The sequence below is a fragment of the Chiroxiphia lanceolata genome, chromosome 1 (assembly GCF_009829145.1).
Source record: "Chiroxiphia lanceolata isolate bChiLan1 chromosome 1, bChiLan1.pri, whole genome shotgun sequence".
NCBI classification, from domain to species: domain Eukaryota; kingdom Metazoa; phylum Chordata; class Aves; order Passeriformes; family Pipridae; genus Chiroxiphia; species Chiroxiphia lanceolata.
This window is the reverse complement of record NC_045637.1, coordinates 73,874-95,701: the sequence shown is the minus strand read 5'-3', so window position 1 is coordinate 95,701 and position 21,828 is coordinate 73,874. Positions and strand designations below refer to the sequence as shown.

At 53.4% G+C, this 21,828-nt stretch overlaps 1 protein-coding gene across 20 annotated transcripts in view; it reads left to right on the top strand.

The window, feature by feature from the left end:
- The window catches only part of SCRIB (scribble planar cell polarity protein), a 100,589-nt gene that overhangs the window by 63,452 nt on the left and 15,309 nt on the right, over positions 1 to 21,828 (top strand). For 7 of the 20 annotated variants that reach the window (XM_032706942.1, XM_032706882.1, XM_032706873.1 and 4 more), the window contains 9 exons: positions 2,069 to 2,125; positions 2,839 to 2,922; positions 9,315 to 9,383; positions 12,256 to 12,297; positions 13,147 to 13,275; positions 15,018 to 15,125; positions 17,862 to 17,909; positions 18,704 to 18,869; positions 21,136 to 21,304. In XM_032706942.1, the coding sequence (XP_032562833.1) occupies positions 2,069 to 2,125; positions 2,839 to 2,922; positions 9,315 to 9,383; positions 12,256 to 12,297; positions 13,147 to 13,275; positions 15,018 to 15,125; positions 17,862 to 17,909; positions 18,704 to 18,869; positions 21,136 to 21,304 (872 nt within the window). Of the gene's footprint in view, positions 1 to 2,068; positions 2,126 to 2,838; positions 2,923 to 7,191; positions 7,294 to 7,422; positions 7,735 to 9,314; positions 9,384 to 11,506; positions 11,558 to 12,255; positions 12,298 to 13,146; positions 13,276 to 15,017; positions 15,126 to 17,861; positions 17,910 to 18,703; positions 18,870 to 21,135; positions 21,305 to 21,828 lie in introns of all 20 variants that reach the window. The other 13 variants (XM_032706924.1, XM_032706864.1, XM_032706959.1 and 10 more) reach the window with 11 other exon arrangements.

Below are 21,828 nucleotides of genomic sequence, written 5' to 3'. Positions count from 1 at the left end.
GTGCATTTGAATATGGATTTGGAAATGGGTATATGGATTTGAATATGGATATATGGATTTGAATACACTCCAGGAGACTTCAGGTAATGTGGGGTCAGTATCAGTACTTCTAACACCTGTGAATAACCAAGTCTGGCCCCAACCTGCTGCTCGGGCTGAGCAGGTGACATATGTCCAGGCTCAGGTAAAGAAAGGTTTTGCCAGAATTTATACTGAGATTACTTAAAAGTACTTGGCCAAAAAAAAAATAGAAATACCTTTATGATTGATAAAGTAGCCTTGGCTATGTCTCATTTTAAGAATGCTGGTATTTTTTAGTGCCCCTTCCTTTGGGGTGTCAGGAGGAGGCAGCAATGGATGCTCCAGGCTCCTCAGAGGTCTCGGGATCCATGGACTGAGGCCCACGAGCAAAGACACGTTTTGCTGCTGGGTCTTTTAAACCTTGAATCTGGGATTGTGCTGTAAAGCTGGTTTTGATGATGAAATTTATCCCAGTGGTGCAGCCAGCACTGCATGGTGGGCCATTGGAATGCTGAAGGAAGTTCCCATCTTGGTGCCACATCCTCAGTAATTTCTGTCACCATTTTTGGATGTCTTTTCTTACTCTTCAATGATTCATGTTGATTCCTGCACAAGAACAATAGACCAAACATGTCTCCAGCCTGAAGAACTGGGAAGAATTTGGGGTTTGCTCTACTCACTGTAGAGGTTTTCAAACCCACTTGCTGCAGACATCTGTTGCCTTCAATTCTCTGATAATTCAGTTTCTAATAGAAATATCAGTAACTCCAAGTCTCCGTGGACTGATTCCTGGTGTATTTGTCTGTCCCAGCTCTGTGGCTCTAGTTATTTTTCTAATCTTAATCCAAATCCTTCCCATATGTTTTCAGAGATGGACTTTGAGCATTTCACAGCTCCATCTGGGCTGGCTGGTGTTCCTGTCATTTCCTCAGAGAAGTGCTCCTGTACAGCCTCAGAGAAGGGTCATACACCAGATTAGTGTCACCTGGAACCCTCACCCTACAGAGAACTTGTCCAAAACTAAGCATAACTGGATTCAGAATAGACCTTCACTTTAACTATCCCTCCATATCCCTTTGGGAGTTGTGATCCTCCAGAGCATTAGTGTGTTCTCCCGTGGAGGTTGGGGACAGTGTGGGACACTGGATGTCTGTAATGCATGGAAGCTGTTGGAGAGAAGGGCCCAGGTGCTCAGCAGAATTTTCAGTTGGCTCCCTGTCAGCTGCCTTCCACCTCTCAGCTTCCCAGCCTCGGGACTTCTGGACCATCTGGTTCCTGCTTGGGAGGAGCAGCCAGGAGGGTTCCGTAGGCAGGAGAAGGGAAGGATGCTGCTGCTGTGTCCCCAGCTCTGGGCAGCAAAGCACAGAGGTATCAGCATCCAGAAATCAGTCTTTAGGACAAGTCCCACACTGATCTCTTCCTCTTGCAGCCTGGAAGCCAGCCCGTGGCTGGGGCTTTCGGGATTAGTCCCTGGTCACTCTGTAGTGTCCCCATGGGCTGATGGTCTGTGCTGGGCCCAGCCTTGTGCTGAGACTGGTCTGTCCCTCCCTGATGTGTTTCCATCACCGTATGTGATGCTATAAGCAGCATGTGGGTTTTAGGCCTTTTTTTCCTTGGTGACAGCCAGACCTGTGCTCTGTAGATTTGTTTTTCCATTCCCTTCCAACCTCTCTTGCTCTGTCAAGGTGTCTCTTCTAGCAATGAGCAACCCCCTCCTCTCCCTTTGTGCTTGTGTGGCTTGTGCTTTCCTTTGCTTTCCCCAGGATTGTCCCTGCTGAGGATCTTGGGGACCTCTGCTCTTCCCCTGCACTGTGGCAGCCTGATCATGTTGTCCCGGGTGTCCCTGTCCATTCTGCTGCTGATAATCATGTGGGTGCAGAATTCCAGCTCCTCCTTCCCTGGTCCCAGGTTTCCTACTGAGTTTCTGCTCCCCCTCTGCTGGTGCTGGCACTGCTCCTCTGTCCCCTTGGGAGTTCCTGCCCAGCATGTCTGACCTCTTTCCCTCTCTCTTGTCTCTCTGCTCTGGCTCTGTCCTGTCCCACGGAAGGAGCGGATGCGTAGGGAGCGGGAGGCAGCCACGCAGCAGCTTGAGGAGGAGGTGGAGGTGAGCAGCACGGAAGGAGGGCTGGAGAGTCCCAGAAAAGGGCTGCATCTGGACTGGAAGGCTGGAGAAATCCCCAAAAAGTGTTTGTTCCCTGTAGCCTGTGTTCTCCAATTCCTCCCCTAGAAGGATGTGACTTTGGGGATAACAAAAGAGATCAGAACTGAAGAAATGTGTAAGGGATTGAGAAAGGAACAGTGGAAAACAGTGGCTGGTTTGAAACCTGGACTTCTGTTTGGTTAGAAAGGCAACACATGGGAAGCAAAACTGAACAAAGTTGTACAGTGAATGTGAGTTAAGGCTGGGAAAAGAAACTAGAGGAATCGCAGAGTTGCACTCTTGAACATGTCCAGATCCAGACTGGAACTGTTCTGGATGCTCTTGGAGCAAACGGGTAGGTACAGCACACTCTCCTCCCTCCCTGTGAGGGAGTGGATGTGGGGGCAAGAGGAGTGAGGGGATCTGAGCAGCAGTGGGTGGCCGGGAGCCCACAGTGACATGTTCTCCACATGGTTTCTCAGCCCCTGCCGTGGATCCCCCAGATTGTGTTTGGAACAGTTCCAGCTCCTTTTCCAGGCAGTGGGAACTCTGCAGAGTTTGGAGATAAGGCCTTGGTTATTACTGGGGTGGTTCCCTTTTCATTGCTCTTCCTCCTTGACTTAGTTGACTTTGGGCCTGACCTGTTCCTGATGTCTGTGGTTCTTTTCCCTCTCCAGAGCATCCCCAGTGAACCCCTGCGCCTGGACTACCGGACCCTGGCAGCGCTGCCCAGCAGTGGCCTGCAGAGAGGCAACCGTGCTGTGAGTGGGGCTGAGGGGTCCCTGCAGGGGGGAGGCTGTGGGGGGGCTGAGGAGGTGGGGGTCCCTCTGGGGGAGGCAGTGAGGGGCTGTGGAGATGGGGGTCCCTGCAGGGGAGGCCGTGGTCCTTTCCTTACCTGCCCTGTAAGGAAATGTGCCATGCTGTGGGAGGTGATGGCATCCTCTGCAGAGGAGAACGGGGAAGCAGAACTGTGGGGTACTCTGGCACTGAAACAGGAGGTAGCTGCAAAAGAAAGATGGGAATAAGAAAATAAGGAGAGCAAGAGCCAGGTGGTTTTTCTTCTTGGGAAGAGAAGTTGCAAAGTTGCAAAAAACAAAGTCTGGAACAAGGTGGAAAGAACAGCCCAGAGGAAAGAGAAGGAGACGTGAGTGGGAGAGTGCAGGGATCTGTTGTGGAAGGAAGCAGCTCCAGAAAGCTGCCAAGGAGGGAGGGAAAAATTTTTCCCAACACAGTGATGACAGTGTTGGGTGCACAGCTCAGTTGTACATCCATTTTGAGGTGGTGTTTAGGAAGGAGAAAGGCTGAAGGTGCTGAGACTGAAAGTATTACAAAAAGTTCAAGGCCAGGTTGGACAGGGCTTGGAGCAACCTGGTCTAATGGGAGGTGTCTGTGCCCATGGCAGGGCGTGGGACTGGATGGTCTTCAGGGTCCCTTCCAACCCAAACCATCCTGAGATTCTATGAAAACCAAGATCCCCCAGGCCTGCAGAAGGCAAAGTGGCTGTGGTTGTGTGTTGTGGCTGAGCCCTGTGGCTCATGTTTCATGTTGTGTGTTGTGACTCCAGCTGTGGATGCTCCTGCCCTGTGCTCTGCCTGCCAGTCCCTCATATGTAGTGGCCATGAGAAATTCCAGTTTTCACAAACTTTATGGATTACAAACTCATCTCCCTTCTGTGTTGTTTAAATTCTCCTCTCTCCATCTTTGCTTCCTTTTATCTTCCCTGCGTCACCCCTATTCCACTGGGCTTCTGCCTGCTCCTTCACACATCCTCAGTCTCCTCCTTCCTTTCCTTCTGGTGTGGCAAGACCTCCCTTTGCTGTCATCATCCCACTCCATTGTTTTGGGATCATCTCTTTTACCTTTCCAGTCTCCATCCCATTCCATGCAAACAGGTCTCTTCTCCTGTTCTCTTTCCTCCCGTTTCCAGGCCCTCTTGCTTTCTGCCTCACTCAACGTCAGCCCTGCATTGGCTCCAGCTCTGGCTCCTTTTGTTCCCATACTTCTCGGCTTTTGGGTTTCCCTCCTGCTGGTCACACAAAAAAGCATTATCAGGAAAAGGTTTATTTTTAGCGTCTCTGAGTGTAACTCAGTAGCTGGAAGAGGGGGAGAGCCAGCCCCAGGCAGCAGCTGCCTCCGTGCCGGACAGTCCGAGTGTGGTGCAGAGCGGAGCAGCCTCTGGGAGCTTGTGCCTTGCAGCCTGTGTCAGATGGGAATGCCTGGCATGGGAATGTGGGGCTGAGTGTGCCGGAATGCCGGGGTGATGGGCGGCATCTATAAATGTCCTGCTTCAGGGAAGGGCCCATGGGTGCCAATGTGTGGTTTTGTCCAGCTGTCACCAGCCCTGTCTTTGCTCTGGTTGGAAAAGTACGTCTGCCTGGATCGTGGGGACAAGTGAGATTCTGGTGTGGGGACAGGGAGGTTCCGGTGTGGGGACAGAGGTTGGTGGTCCTTCAGGAGCTGCTCTGGCCTGTTTGGTGACTGCTGGAAGACTCAGCCAGGATGGGCTTTCCAGCAGGACAGGCAGGTCAGTGACAGGTTGTCCATCTCTGGACAGTCTGACTGCATCCAGATGATTGGTGCTCTTGTCCCATTCCCATCGTGGTTTTCTCTTTCTCCCTGTCTCCAGGCCAACTCTCTCACCACATACATTCTCCTCTAAAAACAGTGTCTGGGTATCTTTTACTGACACTTAGTTCCCTGCGAAGGAGCTGTTCTTGTCATTGCTGTGGGATAGGAGGAGCCGTAGGGAGCTGTTCTGTCCTCACCATGGGACACGAGGGGCTACATGGAACTGTTCCTGTCCTCCCTGTGGGGCAAGAGGAGCTGTAGGCAACTGTTCTTGTCCTCACTGTGGGGCAGGAGGAGATGCAGGGAACCATTCCTGTCCTTGCTGTGGAGCCAGACGGAGGTGCAGGGAATTTTTCTTGTTCTGATAATGAAGCAAGAGGAGGTGCACATCAATCCTGACTGCTGTAACTGAGGGTGGAATTCATCATGAGGATTCCAAGAATGGCCCCCAGAGAAGGGAGCAGGTGATTGTCTGCCTGGGATCCACCTGTGTTGCTGTGTCTGGGTCCCTTTGTGAGCAGGATTTAACAAAGGCTGAGGATTTGCCTGTTCTGTTTGTCCACTGTTAGAAGCCCAACTGAAAATTCCCTTTGGAAGCAGCATGGGAATGCTCATTTGGGTGATGCTCTTTGGCCATGCAGCCAGTGTACTGCAACATCTGGATAGAAGCTGTGGCTGCCCCACCACTGGAAGTGTCCGAGGCCAGATTGGACAGGGCTTAGAGCAACCTGGTCTACTGGGAGGTGTCCCTGCCCATGGCAGGGGGGTGGAATGAGGTGAGCTTTAAGGTCCCTTCTCACCTAAACCATCCTGGAATTCTGTGACTCTGTGACAGTGCCCTTGCAGGAGTCAAAGAGCTGTTACAGTCTCTGTAGTCTGCATCGACCGGGCGGGAAAGCCGGACCTGTGAGGGACTGATCACAGCAAAATGATTAAAGTCTAATTTTGCTTTCTGAACTATGAGAAACGAAGAAGAACTGACATGTCTCAGTACCAGGTCACCATGATTAGTTAATTAACAACCTGTACTTTCTGCTCTGAATTTGTTTCTCTTTGGTTTCTTGCCATTGATTCTTTCTCTGTATTTGTTCTGCAGATTTCAGATTAGATTTCTTTCAGTGCCCTGGAGGATGCAGGGTAGCACATGCTTGTCCTGTCTGCAGGCTGGGAAAGTTCACTGCATTGCCCAAATCTTTGCTTACCCAAAATAGAAATTGTGGCTTGTCTGACAGAAATAGTTCCTGTGGGGCCAGGGAGCGAGGAATCCCCACTGGGACACGCCACAACAGTGGGAGCTGGAGCTTACAGCTAAGGGGCAGATCCTGCCCAGTTCCAGTCAGGTCCAAGAACAAAATAGGGATTGAGGCTCCCCACGGACTGTCAGGCTTGATGGCCCTCTGGGAAAAGGTGGTTGGAATTAGGGTTTTTACACTGGAAAGTCATATAGCCACAACAGCAGGATTTCTCAAGGTAGCACAGACTTTGCTGCCCAGGAAACACGATATGAGCCAGGGCTCTGCCAGCCACTGAGCTTGGGTTGGGGGGTTAGGGGAGGGCCTCCGAAATTCCTGAGCCTCCCAGCTGCCATTGTAGTCACCAGCCCACCCTCGAGAGCTATTTTGGTGACCACTGCCATGACACAGGAGCTGGAGAATGTGCTCTGAACAGGAGAGGTCTTTCTACTCCCCGGAGGCACTTGGATGGAAGGTTTGGTCTTTGCTCTCTGCTTATCTCTGCTCCCTTGAGGAAGGCTCTGGTTGGGGTAACAAATTCTCTTCTATGGCATTAAGAGGAAGGGTCAGGGCTTCATCTGGGCTGGGTGCAAGCCCTGGCAGAACTGGGGCTGCCTCAGTCCTGCCATCAGCAAGAGCCGCCCAAGGGGTCTGTGCTCCATCAGCTGTACTGAGCTCTGGTAGTTTGGGTGTGTTGTGATGCAGTGGGGCCATAAAAACGTGTTCACCTGTACAGGTGTGATGGAAATGCACGGGGTGGGTGTCGTGTGACTGTGTGGCAGTGCTGAGGTGACAGCAGAGGCTGGGCCATGGCAGGGGGAGTGAATGGAGTGGGAGTTGGACTGAATGATCTCCAGAGGTGCCTTCCAACCCGAGCTGTTCTGTGATTCTGTGTGCTGTGGTGGGCAGGGGGAGGGCTCGTGCAGGTGTTGGCAGTGAGTTTGGCTGGAGAGCAGCAGGAGAAATGTGTGTGAGTTGGAGCAGTGCAGGGAGCGCTCGTGCCTGTCAGCTCCCCAGGGTATGTGTGCACAGCAGGGTCCTGTCCTGGAAGTGGCACTGGGGGTCACAGATTGGTGGTAGAGCAGGAGAGAGGGATGGCATGATGTGTGGGCATTAGCACTGGAATTCTTCTCTCCTTCCCTGTCCTTCATCAGCTACTCTGTATTTTCTTCCTCCTCTCCTTTATTCTGTTCTCTTTATTTCTGTCTGATCCTTCTGTTTTCCTCTCAGCCTGTTCAGTGTACTAAACCCAGCTCCAGCATGGAGGGTGACTGCACAGTGCTGTCCCTGCCCACGGCACGGGACAGCCGGGAAGCGTCCCCAGACCCGGCAGTGGGTGCAACCAGCAGCAGCGTGGCTGGGCCCCCTCAGCACCCCACGGGCACGACCAGCAGCAGCGTGGCTGGGCCCCCTCAGCACCCCACGGGCACGACCAGCAGCAGCGTGGCTGGGCCCCCTCAGCACCCCACGGGCACGACCAGCAGCAGCGTGGCTGGGCCCCCTCAGCACCCCGCGTCACCCCATCAACACACGAGCGGGGCAGAACAGCCCTGGAGAGACAAGCAGGACTCCCCAGGGTGTCCCTTGTCCCAGGAGCAGCTTCCAGAGACGCCAGAGCCAGAGTGTCTGATCGACTCACAGCCCATCCCCTTCAGTGAGAACCCCTTTGTGGTGGCCAACCGCAGGGGCAAGGCTGCGGGCACAGCCAGCCTGGGAGGGCCTCCCCTGGGCTACGGCAGCGGGGGCGTGCTGAAGACCAGCCTGTACTGCAAGGCAAGCGGCGTGTGCCGTGTGGTGTTTGGCATGCACTCACACAGTCTCGGCCACCGGCCCCTACTAAACCCTGGCACTGGGCAGCACGGTGCCCGCGGGCCGGGCCCCCCTAACCTGTGTGCCCCCAGCACTGCGTGGGGGGGGCCAGTCCCTGACAGTCAGTGTGTTTTCCTCTGGCCACTAACGCACCCCACTCACAGCCACGCGTGCACTGCCGAGCCCGCCGAGGGGACACGGTGACATCTGTGACTTCCCTGCTGTCCCTCTGAGTCCGGCTGGGACAGCAGCGTCCCTGCCCGCTCAGCTGGCAGCGCGGGGCTGGCAGGGCTTGTGGGAGGTCGGTGCTGGTGCCACACTTACGCACTTGGGCCTGAACAGCCCTTCTTAGGCGTCTGAAAAGCAAGCGGAGAGCAGCTGCCGTGGTTGATCCACAGCCCAGGAGCTGCTCCTCCAAATGACAGTTTTCGGTAGATTGAGACTGGGATTTCAAGGGAGAACTTTGCTTTCTGCTCTGGGAAATCTGTTTGTATTTGACATTCTTACTGTTGCACAGGGAACTTTTGGCAGAGCAGGGACTAGACCCAGAGACGGGTCTAGCCCGTCCTCTAGATGAGCTCTACGTTGCTTTCCCCTTCTTCCTTTCTCAGCCTTTTGGGAGGTCTCAAAAGCTAAACAGCCACAGATGAACAGCCCCACACAGAGGAAAAACCAACCAATCAACCAACCTAGCCCCCAGCTGTATTGATCTTGGAGGTGTTTTAGGGAATTTCACAAGTGTGTAGGCAGGTCAGCTTAGAGCAAGGCATGTAGTGGAATCTGTGCTCCAATATAAACTTCAGGTCACTTCGGGCTTGGTCACATTAAACACTGTTGCCCAAGGCTGACTTGAACCAACTGACCAGTGGCTGTGATATTAGTGACTGGGACCACAGGATTGCCTAAACAGTTCTCTAAATCCCAAATGACCTGCTTCCACCTTTAGGCATCTAAAATACTTCCGAAATGTGCTCCTCACTCCTGCAGTCAGAGTGCAGGTGGTTCCTGGGACTCTGCTCTCTGTTCAGTTGTTGGGATGGGCTGGTTCAGCCAAGCGTTGGTGCCAGAAGTTTCTCTGGAATTGAGGAGAGCCCTGTCTCTCCAATGCTACTGGTCCTACCAGCAGGCCAATAGTAATGGATGTGGCTGGGGATGATTCCTGTCTCCTTCCAGTTGGCAATGGCCATTTTTGCTCAGTGTCTGTACAGCAGGAGGTTTGCCTGGACTGTGACCCTGCCTGTGAGGGCTGTGAGGAGTCAGGGAAGAGGAGTCAGGGCTTGCTGTGAGGCAGAGGCTGTAGCTGATCTAGCTGGCCTTGCAGGGTGTTTGGATATGATCCCAGTTCCAATGTTTAATGCCATTCCCTTGCTGTTTCTAATGCTTTTCGGCAGTTTCTGGCACATTCCAGCTGCTGCTGGGTCCTGCTAACCCTGCTCCCTGGGGAGGGGCCATGGCTGGATGTCCAGGGTGTCCTATGCCTCCCGGGCTCTACAGACCCCCTTGTGCCATACAGTAACTCTCGAGCTTTGTCTTCTCTCTTTCAGGCTCCTGTGGGCGAGTCTGGGACAGGAAATTCCAGGCGTGAAACCCCCTATTCTCCCAGTAATCCACAGGTGAGACTGCCCCCTGGATAGGTGATATGGGAAAGGCAGGGAGACACTTCCAGGGATGAAATGCAGGGGAAACTGAGGGCGATTTTCGTCCTTCAGTGACACTGTCGAGGTGGAGGGGATCTGTCACAGGAGGCAACTAGAGAGCGAGGGAAGAGCTACCTCCTTCAAAATGCCTCAGAGAGCTAGGAGGGTGATTAGCTGGTCATAAACGAGCTCTGAGTGGTGGCTTAATTCCAGGATGATGAGATGGGGAGTACCTGGAGCGGTACTACCTGTAGTTGTCAGTATTTTGGAAATGGCCTCACCAATGCCTTATACAGAGACCCTGGCAACTGGTATGTGGTAAGAAATGGAGGAGTCAGGGCTTGGAGAATGATCTCAGGTCTGTAAACCAGTGCTGCCCAGTGCTTCCCAGAGGATCCCTGGATCTGTGTGTGACACTGGAGGTGACCCACGTGAGCTGTGGAAGTGGAAGGACCCTGCGCTCAGGAAATGATTTGCTACAGCTCCTTGCTCAGAGGTTTTCCTTTTGCAATGGGAAGTGTCTTTATTTCTTGTAACTTCTGATTATTTTTTCTTTATGAATATTACCTGTCCTCCCTCACTGTTCTTATTCATTGTATCAGCTCTGATCTTTCCTTTTCAGTCTCTGAGTCTTTGCTCCCACTGTCCGTCCTGTGGCAGGAGGTGTCATAGCTCAGTTGAACCTTTTGAAGTTAAATGATCTTAAATGGGTATTTAATTTTCCCTTCACAGCCATTACCTGTAACTGGGTTTTATACTGGGGGCTTGAGTGAATTGCAAGTTGTACTTTGTCCTTTGTCTGTAGTCGTTTTGGGTCTGTTGTGTTCCTTTTGGAGTCCAGCTGCTCTCCAGCTGTTTGGGAATAGCTGTCCAGCTGCTCTCCCCACCGGCTCTAGCACTTCCCTGATCTTCAGTGGAGCCATTTCAGTTCTCGGAGCTGGACAGGACTGTTGAGGTGAAGGGCTTTACCTTGGGGTGAGGTGACCCCTTTACCTTGGGGTGAGGTGACCAGTGACATGGGCTCAGGAGAAGGATCGAGACCACGTGCTGAAGCTGTAGGAGCAGCACTTCAGTCCATCTCCTGTTACTTCTCGGCCTGTCTTGCATCTCCCTCAGTTCTTGGATCCTTTGGAATTGATTGTCCATCAGGAACACAACAAGATTAGAAGAGGATACGATTTGTTATAGCAACACTATTTCAAGGCACTTTGTTCCAGCTGCATGTATTTACCTATTTGCATTTCTGACAGCAGCTGCAAACTGGGTGAGGGTTTATTTTGGGCTGCTTGTAAGTTTTCCTTTTACCACAAGTGCCAGTTTTCTTTGATTAGATTGGTTTCCATGGATTCCCAGGATGGTTTGGGTGGGAAGAGACCTTCAAGACTATCTCGTTCCACACCCTTGTCATAGACAGGGACACCTTCCACTATCCCAGGTTGCTCCAAGCCCTGTCCAACCTGGCCTTGAACCCTTCCAGGGATGGGGCAGCCACAGCTTCTCTGGGCAATCTGTGCCAGGGCCTCCCCACCCTCGGGAAGGATTTCTCCCCAATGTCCCATCTAACCTTGCCTTCTTTCAATGGGAAGCCATTCCTTCTTGTCCTGGCACTCCAGGCTCTTGTCCAAAGTCCCTCTCCAGCTCTCCTGGAGTCCCTTTAGGCACTGGAAGGGGCTTTAAGGCCTTCTTCAGGCTGAACACCCCCAGCTCTCTGCTTTTCTGAGGATTCAGGGGTCTTGTTCCTCCAGAGCAGAAGTTCCAAGGAATTGCATCTCTAATTCTCTGGCTCCATCTATTTTTACTGTTAATTCTTTGGTTTCAACATCTTGTAGTCCAGCCAGAATTTATTGGCTTATTTCAGAGAATTCCTGAGGGAAATGGAATCCTTTGTCCTGAGTTGGCATCGTGCCTCTGTGAGGGGGTGGGGGGAGGCAGGAGGTGTTTGTGGTGGGTCTGTTTGTGCTGAGCAGGGCAGAGGGGCTTCCCCCATGGTGGGGACCCCGACAGCTCCGGGTGCTGCAGTCTCTGTGCTTCTCTCCCACGGAAAACCCAGTCTCTCCGTTTTCTCTCCCGTTCTCTCCCCTGCTGATGCCCCTCTCCAGGTGCCCGCAGCCCCCCGGCCCCCTCACCTGGCCGGCAGGGAGACCCGCTTTGTAAGTGCTGCTGGTGTGCGGTGTGCGCTGCTGCTCCGGCTGCTCCCGCTGCCCGCGCCCCCCGCTCCAGCCCCGGGGACCTGGGGCTCCCCTGGGGCTCTCTGGGGCTCCCCTGGGGCTCGCTGAGGAAGCAGTGCCCTGGTGGCACCTGAGGCACAAGGGGCTGCTCCCTGTGAGCCGCTGCTGTGATGGCACCTGCGAGCGCTTCTGGGGAGGACCTGCGGTGGGATGGCTTTGCTCCGGCTTGGGGGCAAGTGCAGAGGGTGGGAATATGCCCAGGGAATGTGCCCGTGGTCCAGGAGCAGAGGATATGCCCAGGGACCAGGACCTGGGGATGTGAGCAGGGAACAGGACCAGGGGCTGTGAGCCAGGGCCAGGAGCAGGGGCCGTGCCCATGGGCCAGGACCAGGAGATGTGCCTGTGGGCCAGGATCAGGGGCTGTGACCAAGGGCCAGGACCAGCCTAGAGCTGGGGCCAGAACCTGGAGATGTGCAGAGAGCTGAGGGCATCCTTGCATAGCAGAGGAACTGAGAGAAGCTCTGGCAGGTGGGCTCTGGCCTGTCCCCACTCAAAGAAGCAGGAATGGCGGGGTTTCTGTGGCATCTGGGAATTCCCCAAACAGGGTAGGCAGTGGGGCAGAGGTAAACTAAAGGTTTTCAAGGTGGACTCCAGATTTACAGCTGTATTTCTGTTTGCAGGCTTCCATTAACTTCATTACATCGCAAGATGACAGTAAATCAGTGAGTACAACTGTCCTGAGACCTGACTGTGGTGTCCCTGTGCATCCCCCAGCACGTGGAGCTTGTCTCTTCCTCCTGTGGGTGCTCATTCCCACCCAGCCTTGCAGCTCCACTGTTGACTCCTGTTCTATTTCCTCCAGTCCTCCACTGTGCCTCAAGTTTGTACAAATACACCAAGTCTTAATTATGATCCATTTGAAAACCCAACACAACTGGTTTTGCAGCGTATATTCCCGTTTCCCCTCGCATCTTCCACTCCTGGGGTTTTTGCTGGCTTACCCAACTCCTGTTGCCACTCTCTTTAGTGTCAGATGCTCTGTTCACTTCCACACAGCATCCTGCAGTGATGATGATGCCTAGGTCAAGTCTTAGACTCTTGCCTCTGCTCCTATAACTGCATTTCTAGTCAGAGCCCTGGCTGGGTCTGGTTCACTTCCATCTACAGCTTCTGCCAGTTCCCAGTTCCTGGCTGATGTTTCCCTACTTCCATCCCCAGCGTTCACATTCTCTGAATTTCATCACACTCATGCCATATCCTGATGACCCTTGTAGCTGCTTCTTGTGTGGCAGATGCTCCCTTGTGTCCTGGCCTTCTCCATAACCCACTGGTCCTGTGTGACCCTGACTTGGCTGAATCTCTTTTGGTGTTGGCCCCAGGAGCTCTCCTGCTGGTCTGGGTCCGGTAGCTGGAGCGGGCAGCACAGCTGAGGAATGGAGCTGGGGTGCATGGGTTTGCATGGATTTGTTTATTCACCCGCATGGCAGACACCTCGCTGCCCTAACTGCTCGTTTCTCTTCTCTCTTTCTCCCTCCCCCTCCTCTTCCTCTGCCTTTCCCTGGGGCACTGAGCAGACCAAGCCCGGCGTCATTCAGCCTCTGTCCCGCGTGCGACAAAGCGCTGCCTCACACACTGCGGAGGAGGGGGACAGCCCCAACCCCTTCCAGCAGCCCGAGCCATGCTTCAGGATCCACAACTCTGTAAGTGGCCTGGGGTTTCTCCCTGAAAGCCATTTCCCTGCCCTGGGTGCCGTGGTGCCACACGTTGTGGCTGGACACCTTCCCAGCAGTGATGGTGTGGTTTGATGATCACGTGCCTGAGCTGAGGCTGGTGGTGTCCATGCACCAGTCTGGGTACCCCGGGGAGGAGCCCTCACTCCTCACAGGCAGGGCAAGGTCAGTGCATCCCACTCATTTCTCTGGGCCTCCCCAGCTGCCCCGTGTCTCCCCGTCCCAGGAGTCGGCAATGCTGAAGCTGTTGTGGCCAAAATCCCCAGAGCAGGTACAGGTTTAGAGCCATATTTGTGAAGTGTTAAGTTCTGTGGAGACATAAATCCTACAGAACCTTTGTCAATGTTTGGCACCTTGGAGCAAGAGCCAATACCATCCTGCTGATGGATTTTACAATTTACAGAATTATTATTTTTGAAAAGTTGATATTCCCAGGACTGTTTGTTGACGGGAGAGAAAGATTCAGGTGTTTTGGTCTTTGTCATGCCAGAAGACCTGTATCCCTTAAATATATAAGTGGAAGGAATAGTGGAAGGTGTCCCTGCCCATGGCAGGGGGCTGGGACTGGATGTGCTTTGAGTCCCTTCCCACCCAAACCATCCTGGGATTCCATGGATCCAGCCCTTCCGTCTCTGCTGGAACTTGTGTGACATGATACCAAACCAGAGGTGTGGTTTGCAAACAAAGAGCTGTACAGAACCCATGGAATTGGCCACGGTTCACATTTTACAGTCTCTTCTGATCTCGCTGTGCTGTCCCTTAGCCTGTGCAGAAGGAACATGATCAAACAACATATTTTAGCCTCAGCCCAGAACAAAGAAAAAGTACAAAGGTCTGGAACTGGGTTAGTGCATCTGGAGGGTTGGAGTGATGAATAGCAAAAGAGTATTTGTTTTCCAGCAGAAGGAAGGTTGGGTTGTCCCCCAGCCCATTAATTTCTGTGATGCTTTGAGCAGGTCACCCCAACTGTGCTTCCCCCCAGACATGGCAGGAGGGGTCATGGGGAAAGTGGGTGAGGAAAAGACCAGCAAAGGCAGTGATAAACAGTAGGAAGGTCCCTCAGACTTTGTCAGATGTTTCTGAGTAAGTGGAATTCTGCAAAGGAAATATTTGTGATCAAAGGCAGATCTCCTCCCAGATCACAGATGCTTGAATCAGATCATGGAACCACAGGGTGGTTTGAGTTGGATGGGACCTTAAAGACCATCTTGTTCCACTCCCTGCCATGGGCAGGGACACCTTCCACTAGAAGGAATCTTGTCCAACTCTTAGTAGGGGTCAGAATCAACCATGTAACTGTCCTGTCCCAGCCCCAAAACCCCTGATTCAGGTAGGCACATGCTGGTTGAATTGGGTGGAAGTCCTCAAGGACTGTGACAGCAATGTGGCCCTTGGCCAGGAGATCCATCACAACATTCCTGTCAGGTCAGTGAGGATCTGTGCCACGACAAGTACCATTCCTCCACTATCCAGGAAATAAAACAGGGCTGTGACCCACATGCTGCTGTGTGTAGTGTATGTGCAGTACTTTGCTCCTTGTGTTCCTGCCCAAGGCTCAGGAGCAGCCTTGGCAAGGCTTACATGTTCCCTTACACATTCCTTTCCATACCCCACTCCTCGGGCTCTGCAGGCCGAGAGCTGGGCTGTGTTTCCCCCGTGTGGGTTTTGTCACACCACCTGTGCTCACCTTTACCTCCTGTCTGTCCCCGTAGCAAAAGCCACCGTCGCCACCCTCCCCTGACGAGGTCCCCATCAATGTCAAGCAGGCCTACAAGACCTTCGCAGCAGTGCCCCTGTCCCACCCGCTGCTCGGGACACAGGTAACTCGTGCTGCTGGGGGGCTGCTCCAGCACAGGGGTGAGCAGAGCAGGTGTGAGAAGGGGAGGAGGTGGTGATTTGTTCCCTCCAAGGAAAGCTGCTGTGGAGAAGGGGGATGTTGAGGTCCTGTGGAAGTTGGCATCTGTTCGTGATGCAGATGGTCACCCTGCAGAGTGTATCTGTGTCTGTGAGTGTAGCAGGTCCTGGAATCTCACAGCACCGTTATTCTCCTTGGGCATTGGGATGCTGATGTACAACCAAGCTGTTCTCATACAAATGAACTCTGAAATTCCAGAGTCCAGGGCCAGGCTAAACCTGTGCTGAGCCATTTTGTAGTGGATTTTGATTTTGAGCTTCACTGGAACTGTTTTTTCTCCCCTCCATGTAGTGGAATCATGGAGCAGTTCAGGTTAGATGAGGCCTTGGACATCATTGCCTTAGTCTCCCATGCAAAACAGCACAACCTTGGAAGTTAGAATCATTGAATCATGGAATGTCCTGAGTTGGAAGAGACCCATAAGGGTCATCAAGTCCAGCTCCTGGCTCTGCACAGGACACCCCCAAGAATCCCACCACGTGCCTGAGAGCATTGTCCAAATGCATCCAAAGTTGTAAGAGGTTGCTCAGGCCCATCCCCTTGAGTTCTGAATTCCCAAAATCAGAGATTCTGAGGACACTGTGGGCACTCTGCTGTGAAGATGTTTTTTTCTGTTTTATTGAATTTCTTTTACCACAGATTATGTCTTCTGCTCATCCCTTGCTGGACATCTCTGAGGAGCCTGACCTTGGCTCTGTAACTCCTCTAGGGATGCAGGAATTAGATCCCCCTCCCCTGAGCCTCCTCTTCCAGGCTTAACAAGCACAGCCCTCTGAGCCTGCTCTCAAATGTCACCTCCTGCAACCCCTGTGCCATTTTGCTGGCATCCCCTTGATGTGGTGTGGTTTGTTGGTGTCCTCCACATCCCAGGGAGCCCCACGCTGGGCTCGCTGCCCTCGAGGTGCCCTGAGCCTGCTGCCTCCCCTTCCATGCCATCCTCCCTGCCCATCCTTCCTGAGGAGCCTGTGTCCGTGCATGCCAGCTCCAGCTGGGTGAGAGCTCTGGAGCTGTCTGACATGGGCAGTCATTTACTAAAGGAGCAGAACCCTGTGGCAGAACCCCTTTGGTGCTTCGGGGCCCTCTGCTCTCGGGATCACCTCACTGCTTCCCTTTTCCCTGTTCCTGTCTTCTTCTTGCTGGCACATTCTTGCTGCAAATGAGATCCTGTTTCACAGATGGCTTTCTACTGGGGCGTTGCTTCTTCCTTTCCTTTCCTTCCTCTTCTTTCCCTCCTCTCCTTTCCCTTTCTTTCCTTTTCCATGTTCATGCTGGAAGCTGTGGCTGTGGCAATGACTTGTGACAGCCACTTTGTGCCTTCCTGTGTCCCTTGTCCTTACCTGCCCTCACCTTGATCTGGTTTGGTACATCAAGAGGGGTCACAGTCTGTCTCTGCTGTTTATAGGCTTGATTTTTGTCCATTTTAGCTTTATTGACTGATTTCCTCGGAGTTAATGACTGTCAGACAACCTCAGGGAAGATGTAGCAAAGCAGGATGAACAGGGGGTGGAACTGGTCTCTGCTGGCATCTGCCATCCCCCAGGTGACCCAAGCTCATGGTCAGGTGTGCCTTGTGCACAGAAGTGTTTCCAGCATCACCGTCCCCAGCTGATGCATCACGGGTTGAGGAACAACTTCTGCTCCTGCAAGAGATCACCTGGCAGTTTGCACTATTGAGGGGAATTCTTTTCATCCCTTTAAATTATTTTTGTTTAATTACATTTGTCCATTGAACTTGGAGAGACTGATAACTCCACTGCTCAACTTATCTCTGCCTGCTTCTGGATTTTTAGGAATATATTAGCTATTGTTTTAGGCATGAACTTCCACCCAATCAAAAGTCCATTAAAAATCCGTGCTTGTCAGATGGGCATTGTCACAAGTCATTCCACTCAGAGTTATTGCACAGAGATTGTCCTGGTCCTGCAGGTTTGTGAGCTCTTGGCTTTGCTTCTGTGGTAGCAGCAATAATTCCTGTTTCCAGGCATTTACTTCTTTGCTAGAAGCTTTTTTTTGCCTTTTTTAGCTCCTTCCCTTCTCTATTATTGTACTCCATATTATACAAAATTAAAACTTCCTGTTAGTTTTTGGAGTGTGTTTGGATAAAGCCAAAGGTCATCTCCTTTCTCTCTTATTGTGGGTCCTTTCAATTTGTCTAATTAAAAAACTTACATCTTTTCCATAACTTGTTGGCAGTTCTCAGTTTACCCCTATGGATTCCTCAGTCACAGATGGTGATTCTCTGGGCCCTCTCTTCCCCCTGTAGTTTTACTCATCCAGTATTCTGTTCTTTATCCTGGTAAAAGTGGTAAGTTTTGGGTGGTTTTATCTTTGATGTAAGGAAGATGTAAGTGAGCCCCATCCAGCTCCTGTGAACTCTCCCCAGCTCCAGCTCAGCCCCTGCTCCTGTTCTCCACCTGTTTCATGTTTTTCAGTTTCTGCTCTTTCAGAAGTTGTCACACCTGGTTCTGTTTAACCCTCAGTTTAATGTAAATCCTCATTCCTGACTATCGCCAAGCCTGACTTGTTAATTCTGTGCAAACTGTGGGACTGTTTTGGGAGCCTCCGTCAGCTCACATGGTTGGAAGATGGGGTTGGATGGAAACTTTCCTTTTAAAATGTGCCTGTTTCTCTCTGTCCTTAGGAATTGTCTGGTCAGAGCAGCACAGAGAACACCAAAATGGCCTCGGAGGTGAGTTTTGGGGCTGGGGCTGGAAAGAGGGTGGGAGTCAGGAGGATGTGGGGGCTGTGATGGGGAGATGGGCTCACAGCATGGGGGGGCTGGGGAGGAGGAGAAGGGTGTGGAGCAGGAGGCAGAGTAAGAGTTGGGGTGACATGGGGAGAGGTGGTGTGGTGGGGGCCCACGGGCAGTGGTGTGGCTGAGGGCCTATGGGCTGTGGTGTGGCTGGGAGGCCGTGGGCTGTGGTGTGGCTGGGGGGCCGTGGGCTGTGGTGTGGCTGGGGGGCCGTGGCCTGTGGTGGTGTGGCTGTGGGGCTGTGGGCTGTGGTGTGGCTGGGGGGCCATGGGCTGTGGTGGTGTGGCTGTGGGCTGTGGTGGTGTGGCTGGGGGCCCATGGGCAGTGGTGGTGTGGCTGGGGGCCCATGGGCTGTGGTGTGGCTGAGGGGTCCCATGGGCTGTGGTGTGGCTGAGGGGTCCCATGGGCTGTGGTGTGGCTGGGGGATCCCATGGGCTGTGGTGTGGCTGTGGGGCCGTGGGCTGTGGTGTGGCTGTGGGGCTGTGGGCTGTGGTGGTGTGGCTGGGGGGGCCATGGGCTGTGGTGGTGTGGCTGGGGGGGCCCATGGGCAGTGGTGGTGTGGCTGGGGGGGCCCATGGGCAGTGGTGTGGCTGTGGGGCCACGGGCAGTGGTGTGGCTGGGGGCCCGTGGGCAGTGGTGTGGCTGGGGGCCCGTGGGCAGTGGTGTGGCTGGGGGGCCACGGGCAGTGGTGTGGCTGGGGGGGCCCATGGGCAGTGGTGTGGCTCTTGCAGGAGGCCATGCACAGGCCCGGGGGACAGCACAGCCCCGAGCAAAGGTCCTTCCGTGAGAGGCAGAAGTATTTTGAGATCGAAGTGAAGCAGCAGCACCTGGACAAGCCTCCCAAGCGTGTGTCCTTGGTGGGGGAGGACGACCTGAAGAAAATGAAGGAGGAAGAAGGTATGTTGGAATCTGTGCGTGGAAATTTGGCCTGTTGAGTGACTCCTTTCCCATGGAAATGCAGCACTTCCAGAAGAGAAGCCCATGGGTGGTTATTAAAAGGCTTGGGAATAATTTGAACACTTCCAGGGATGGAGCAGCCACAGCTTCTCTGGGCAACCTGTGCCAGTGCCTCACCATCCTCACAGGGAAGAATTCCTTCCCAGTATCCCATCTAACCCTGCTCTCTGTCTGTGGGAAGCCCTTTTCCTGTCGCTCCAGACCCTTGTCCCCAGTCCCTCTCCAGCTCTCCTGGAGCCCCTTTAGGCACTGGAAGGGGCTCTCAGGTCTCCCTGGAACCTTCTCTTCTTCTCCAGGTGAACCCCCCCAGCTCTCCCAGCCTGGCTCCAGAGCAGAGGGGCTCCAGCCCTCAGAGCATTTCCATGTCCCTCCTCTGGACTCACTCTAGCAGGTCCCTGTCTGCAGTTGGTAAACACTTCAGTAACATTTTTGAAGCCACTCCAGACAATAAGTCTGTGCCAGCTGCGCAGATGAGCAGCACCATGGCACTGTGGCAGCCTCACACAGGACTGGCAGCAGAGCTCTTGGAGCTCTCAGTGCTCTCACCATGCTGCTCTGGGTTTGCAGTAGGAGATAAATTGCTGCTCTGTTTTTTTATGTCATTCCTCCTGCTTGAGAGTTGTTTTAGGAGGTGATGAAGAACAGTGTGAAGTGGAAAAAAGGGCTTTTACTGAATTCTCCAGCCACTCCTCTTCAAATTATACCTGGGCCTAGCATTGCTCTGTCCCAGGTGCGGAACCTGGCATTTGCCCTTGTTAAATTTCATGCCATTAATGGTTGCTCAATGCTCCAACCTGTCTGGATCCCTCTGCAAGGCCTCATAGCCCTTGAGGGCACCTCTCAGTTTGGCATAATCAGCAAAGTGTTACTGGTGCATTCTACTCCTGCAGCCAGATAGAAGTATTAATAAAAATCTTGCCCAGAACTGGCCCCAAGGCTAAGCCCTGAGGAACACCCTGGGGACTGGTCACCTGCAGGACATCTGCCCTCTGCTTTCTGCCTCCTTCTGTCCCTGACTCTCTCATGACCCATATGTTCCCAGGGCCACTGCTATGTGTAGGGCCCATCACCAGGACCCCAGGCCTTGGTCTGTTCAGGAGGCCAGTGGGAAGATGCAGATTCCCAGGACTGTTTTCTCGGAGGAAGGGGCAGAAGAGTCTGCACCCAACTTTCAGTTTGAGGATGGGAACACTGGACATGAGAAGCTGCTGGAAATCTGTCCACAGAGTGTCCAAGAATGGAAGTTTGGAGGATAACGAAGGAGGGACTGAGGGAATAGTGTAGAGTTTGTTCCATCTGAAACATTGGTGGAATGGTGGAGGAACAAAGGTGTCCATTGAGAGGGAATGGACTGAAACCAGCACAGACTCGCCAGGTGTCCCATCGTTGGGGGTTCAGTGTAAAGCCCTGCCCAGGGCTCCCATCGTTTTGGGGCTCAGTGTAAGGCCCTGCCCAGAGGTCCCATTGTTGGGGGTTCAGTGTAAGGCCCTGCCCAGAGGCCCCATTTCTGGGGGTTCAGTGTAAGGCCCTGCCCAGAGGTCCCATCATTGGAGGTTCAGTGTAAGGCCCTGCCCGAGGTCCCATTGTTGGGGGGCTCAGTGTAAAGCCCTGCCCAGGGCTCCCATCGTTGGGGGGCTCAGTGTAAAGCCCTGCCCAGGGCTCCCATCGTTGGGGGGCTCAGTGTAAAGCCCTGCCCAGGGCTCCCATCGTTGGGGGGCTCAGTGTAAAGCCCTGCCCAGGGCTCCCATCGTTGGGGGGCTCAGTGTAAAGCCCTGCCCAGGGCTCCCATCGTTGGGGGGCTCAGTGTAAGGCCCTGCCAGAGGTCCCATCGTTGGAGGTTCAGTGTAAGGCCCTACCCAGAGGTCCCATCGTTGGAGGTTCAGTGTAAGGCCCTACCCAGAGGTCCCATCATTGGAGGTTCAGTGTAAGGCCCTACCCAGAGGTCCCATCGTTGGGAGGTTCAGTGTAAGGCCCTGCCCAGAGGTCCCATCATTGGAGGTTCAGTGTAAGGCCCTGCCCGAGGTCCCATCGTTGGGAGGTTCAGTGTAAGGCCCTGCCCGAGGTCCCATCGTTGGGAGGTTCAGTGTAAGGCCCTGCCCGAGGTCCCATCGTTGGGAGGTTCAGTGTAAGGCCCTGCCCGAGGTCCCACCCCTGGGGGTTCAGTGAGTGCTCCGTGGTGTAAGCTGGCTCCTGTCTCCCTTGGCAGCCCGCAAGCTGCAGCAGCAGCGAGCCCTTCTGTTGGAGGAGGAGGCCGAGGAGGACGAAGAGGAGGTGAGGCAGGTGCCCGAGGCCGTGCAGTCCAGCGTCATCATCGAGGGTGTCGAGTACAAGGTCGAGAGGCTGAATGGAAGGAGCATCCAGGCTCCAGCAGCTCGGTAAGACAGGACAGGACTACAGGTAGCCCTGTACCACCCACATGTGTCAGAGGCATCCCAGGAATTCTCAAGGAAGAGAGTGGGCCGGATTTCTTTTTCTGCACAGAAAGGGACAACTTCCCAGCTCTGTCTCTTCAGGGAACAGCTCCTTCAGCCATGCCAGAGGGTGTGTAGAGAGGTTGATTTTTAGAGACAACTGATTCAAGATAAGCTGAATGCTGAACCAAGTTGGAGGTTTTTTAGACTTTTGTTTACCAGTTCTCTGGGGCTTGGCCTCCACATTGTCTTGAAGGTATTTTTCTAATTCTTGGGCACAGAACTGAGGAATGAGAAAAGGGTTCTCAAAGGCTCCAGATAAAATAAGGCTGCACTAGAGTGAAGCTGAAGCCGTCCTTATCTCTCTTTGGAGTCTTTGGAACAGACATTCTCCTCTCCACAAACACTTCCCAGTCACAGTGGCTGAACATATTGACCCTGGTATGTGGAATCTTATTTCTCTCTGTTGTTTCTGCCCAGTCTCAGTT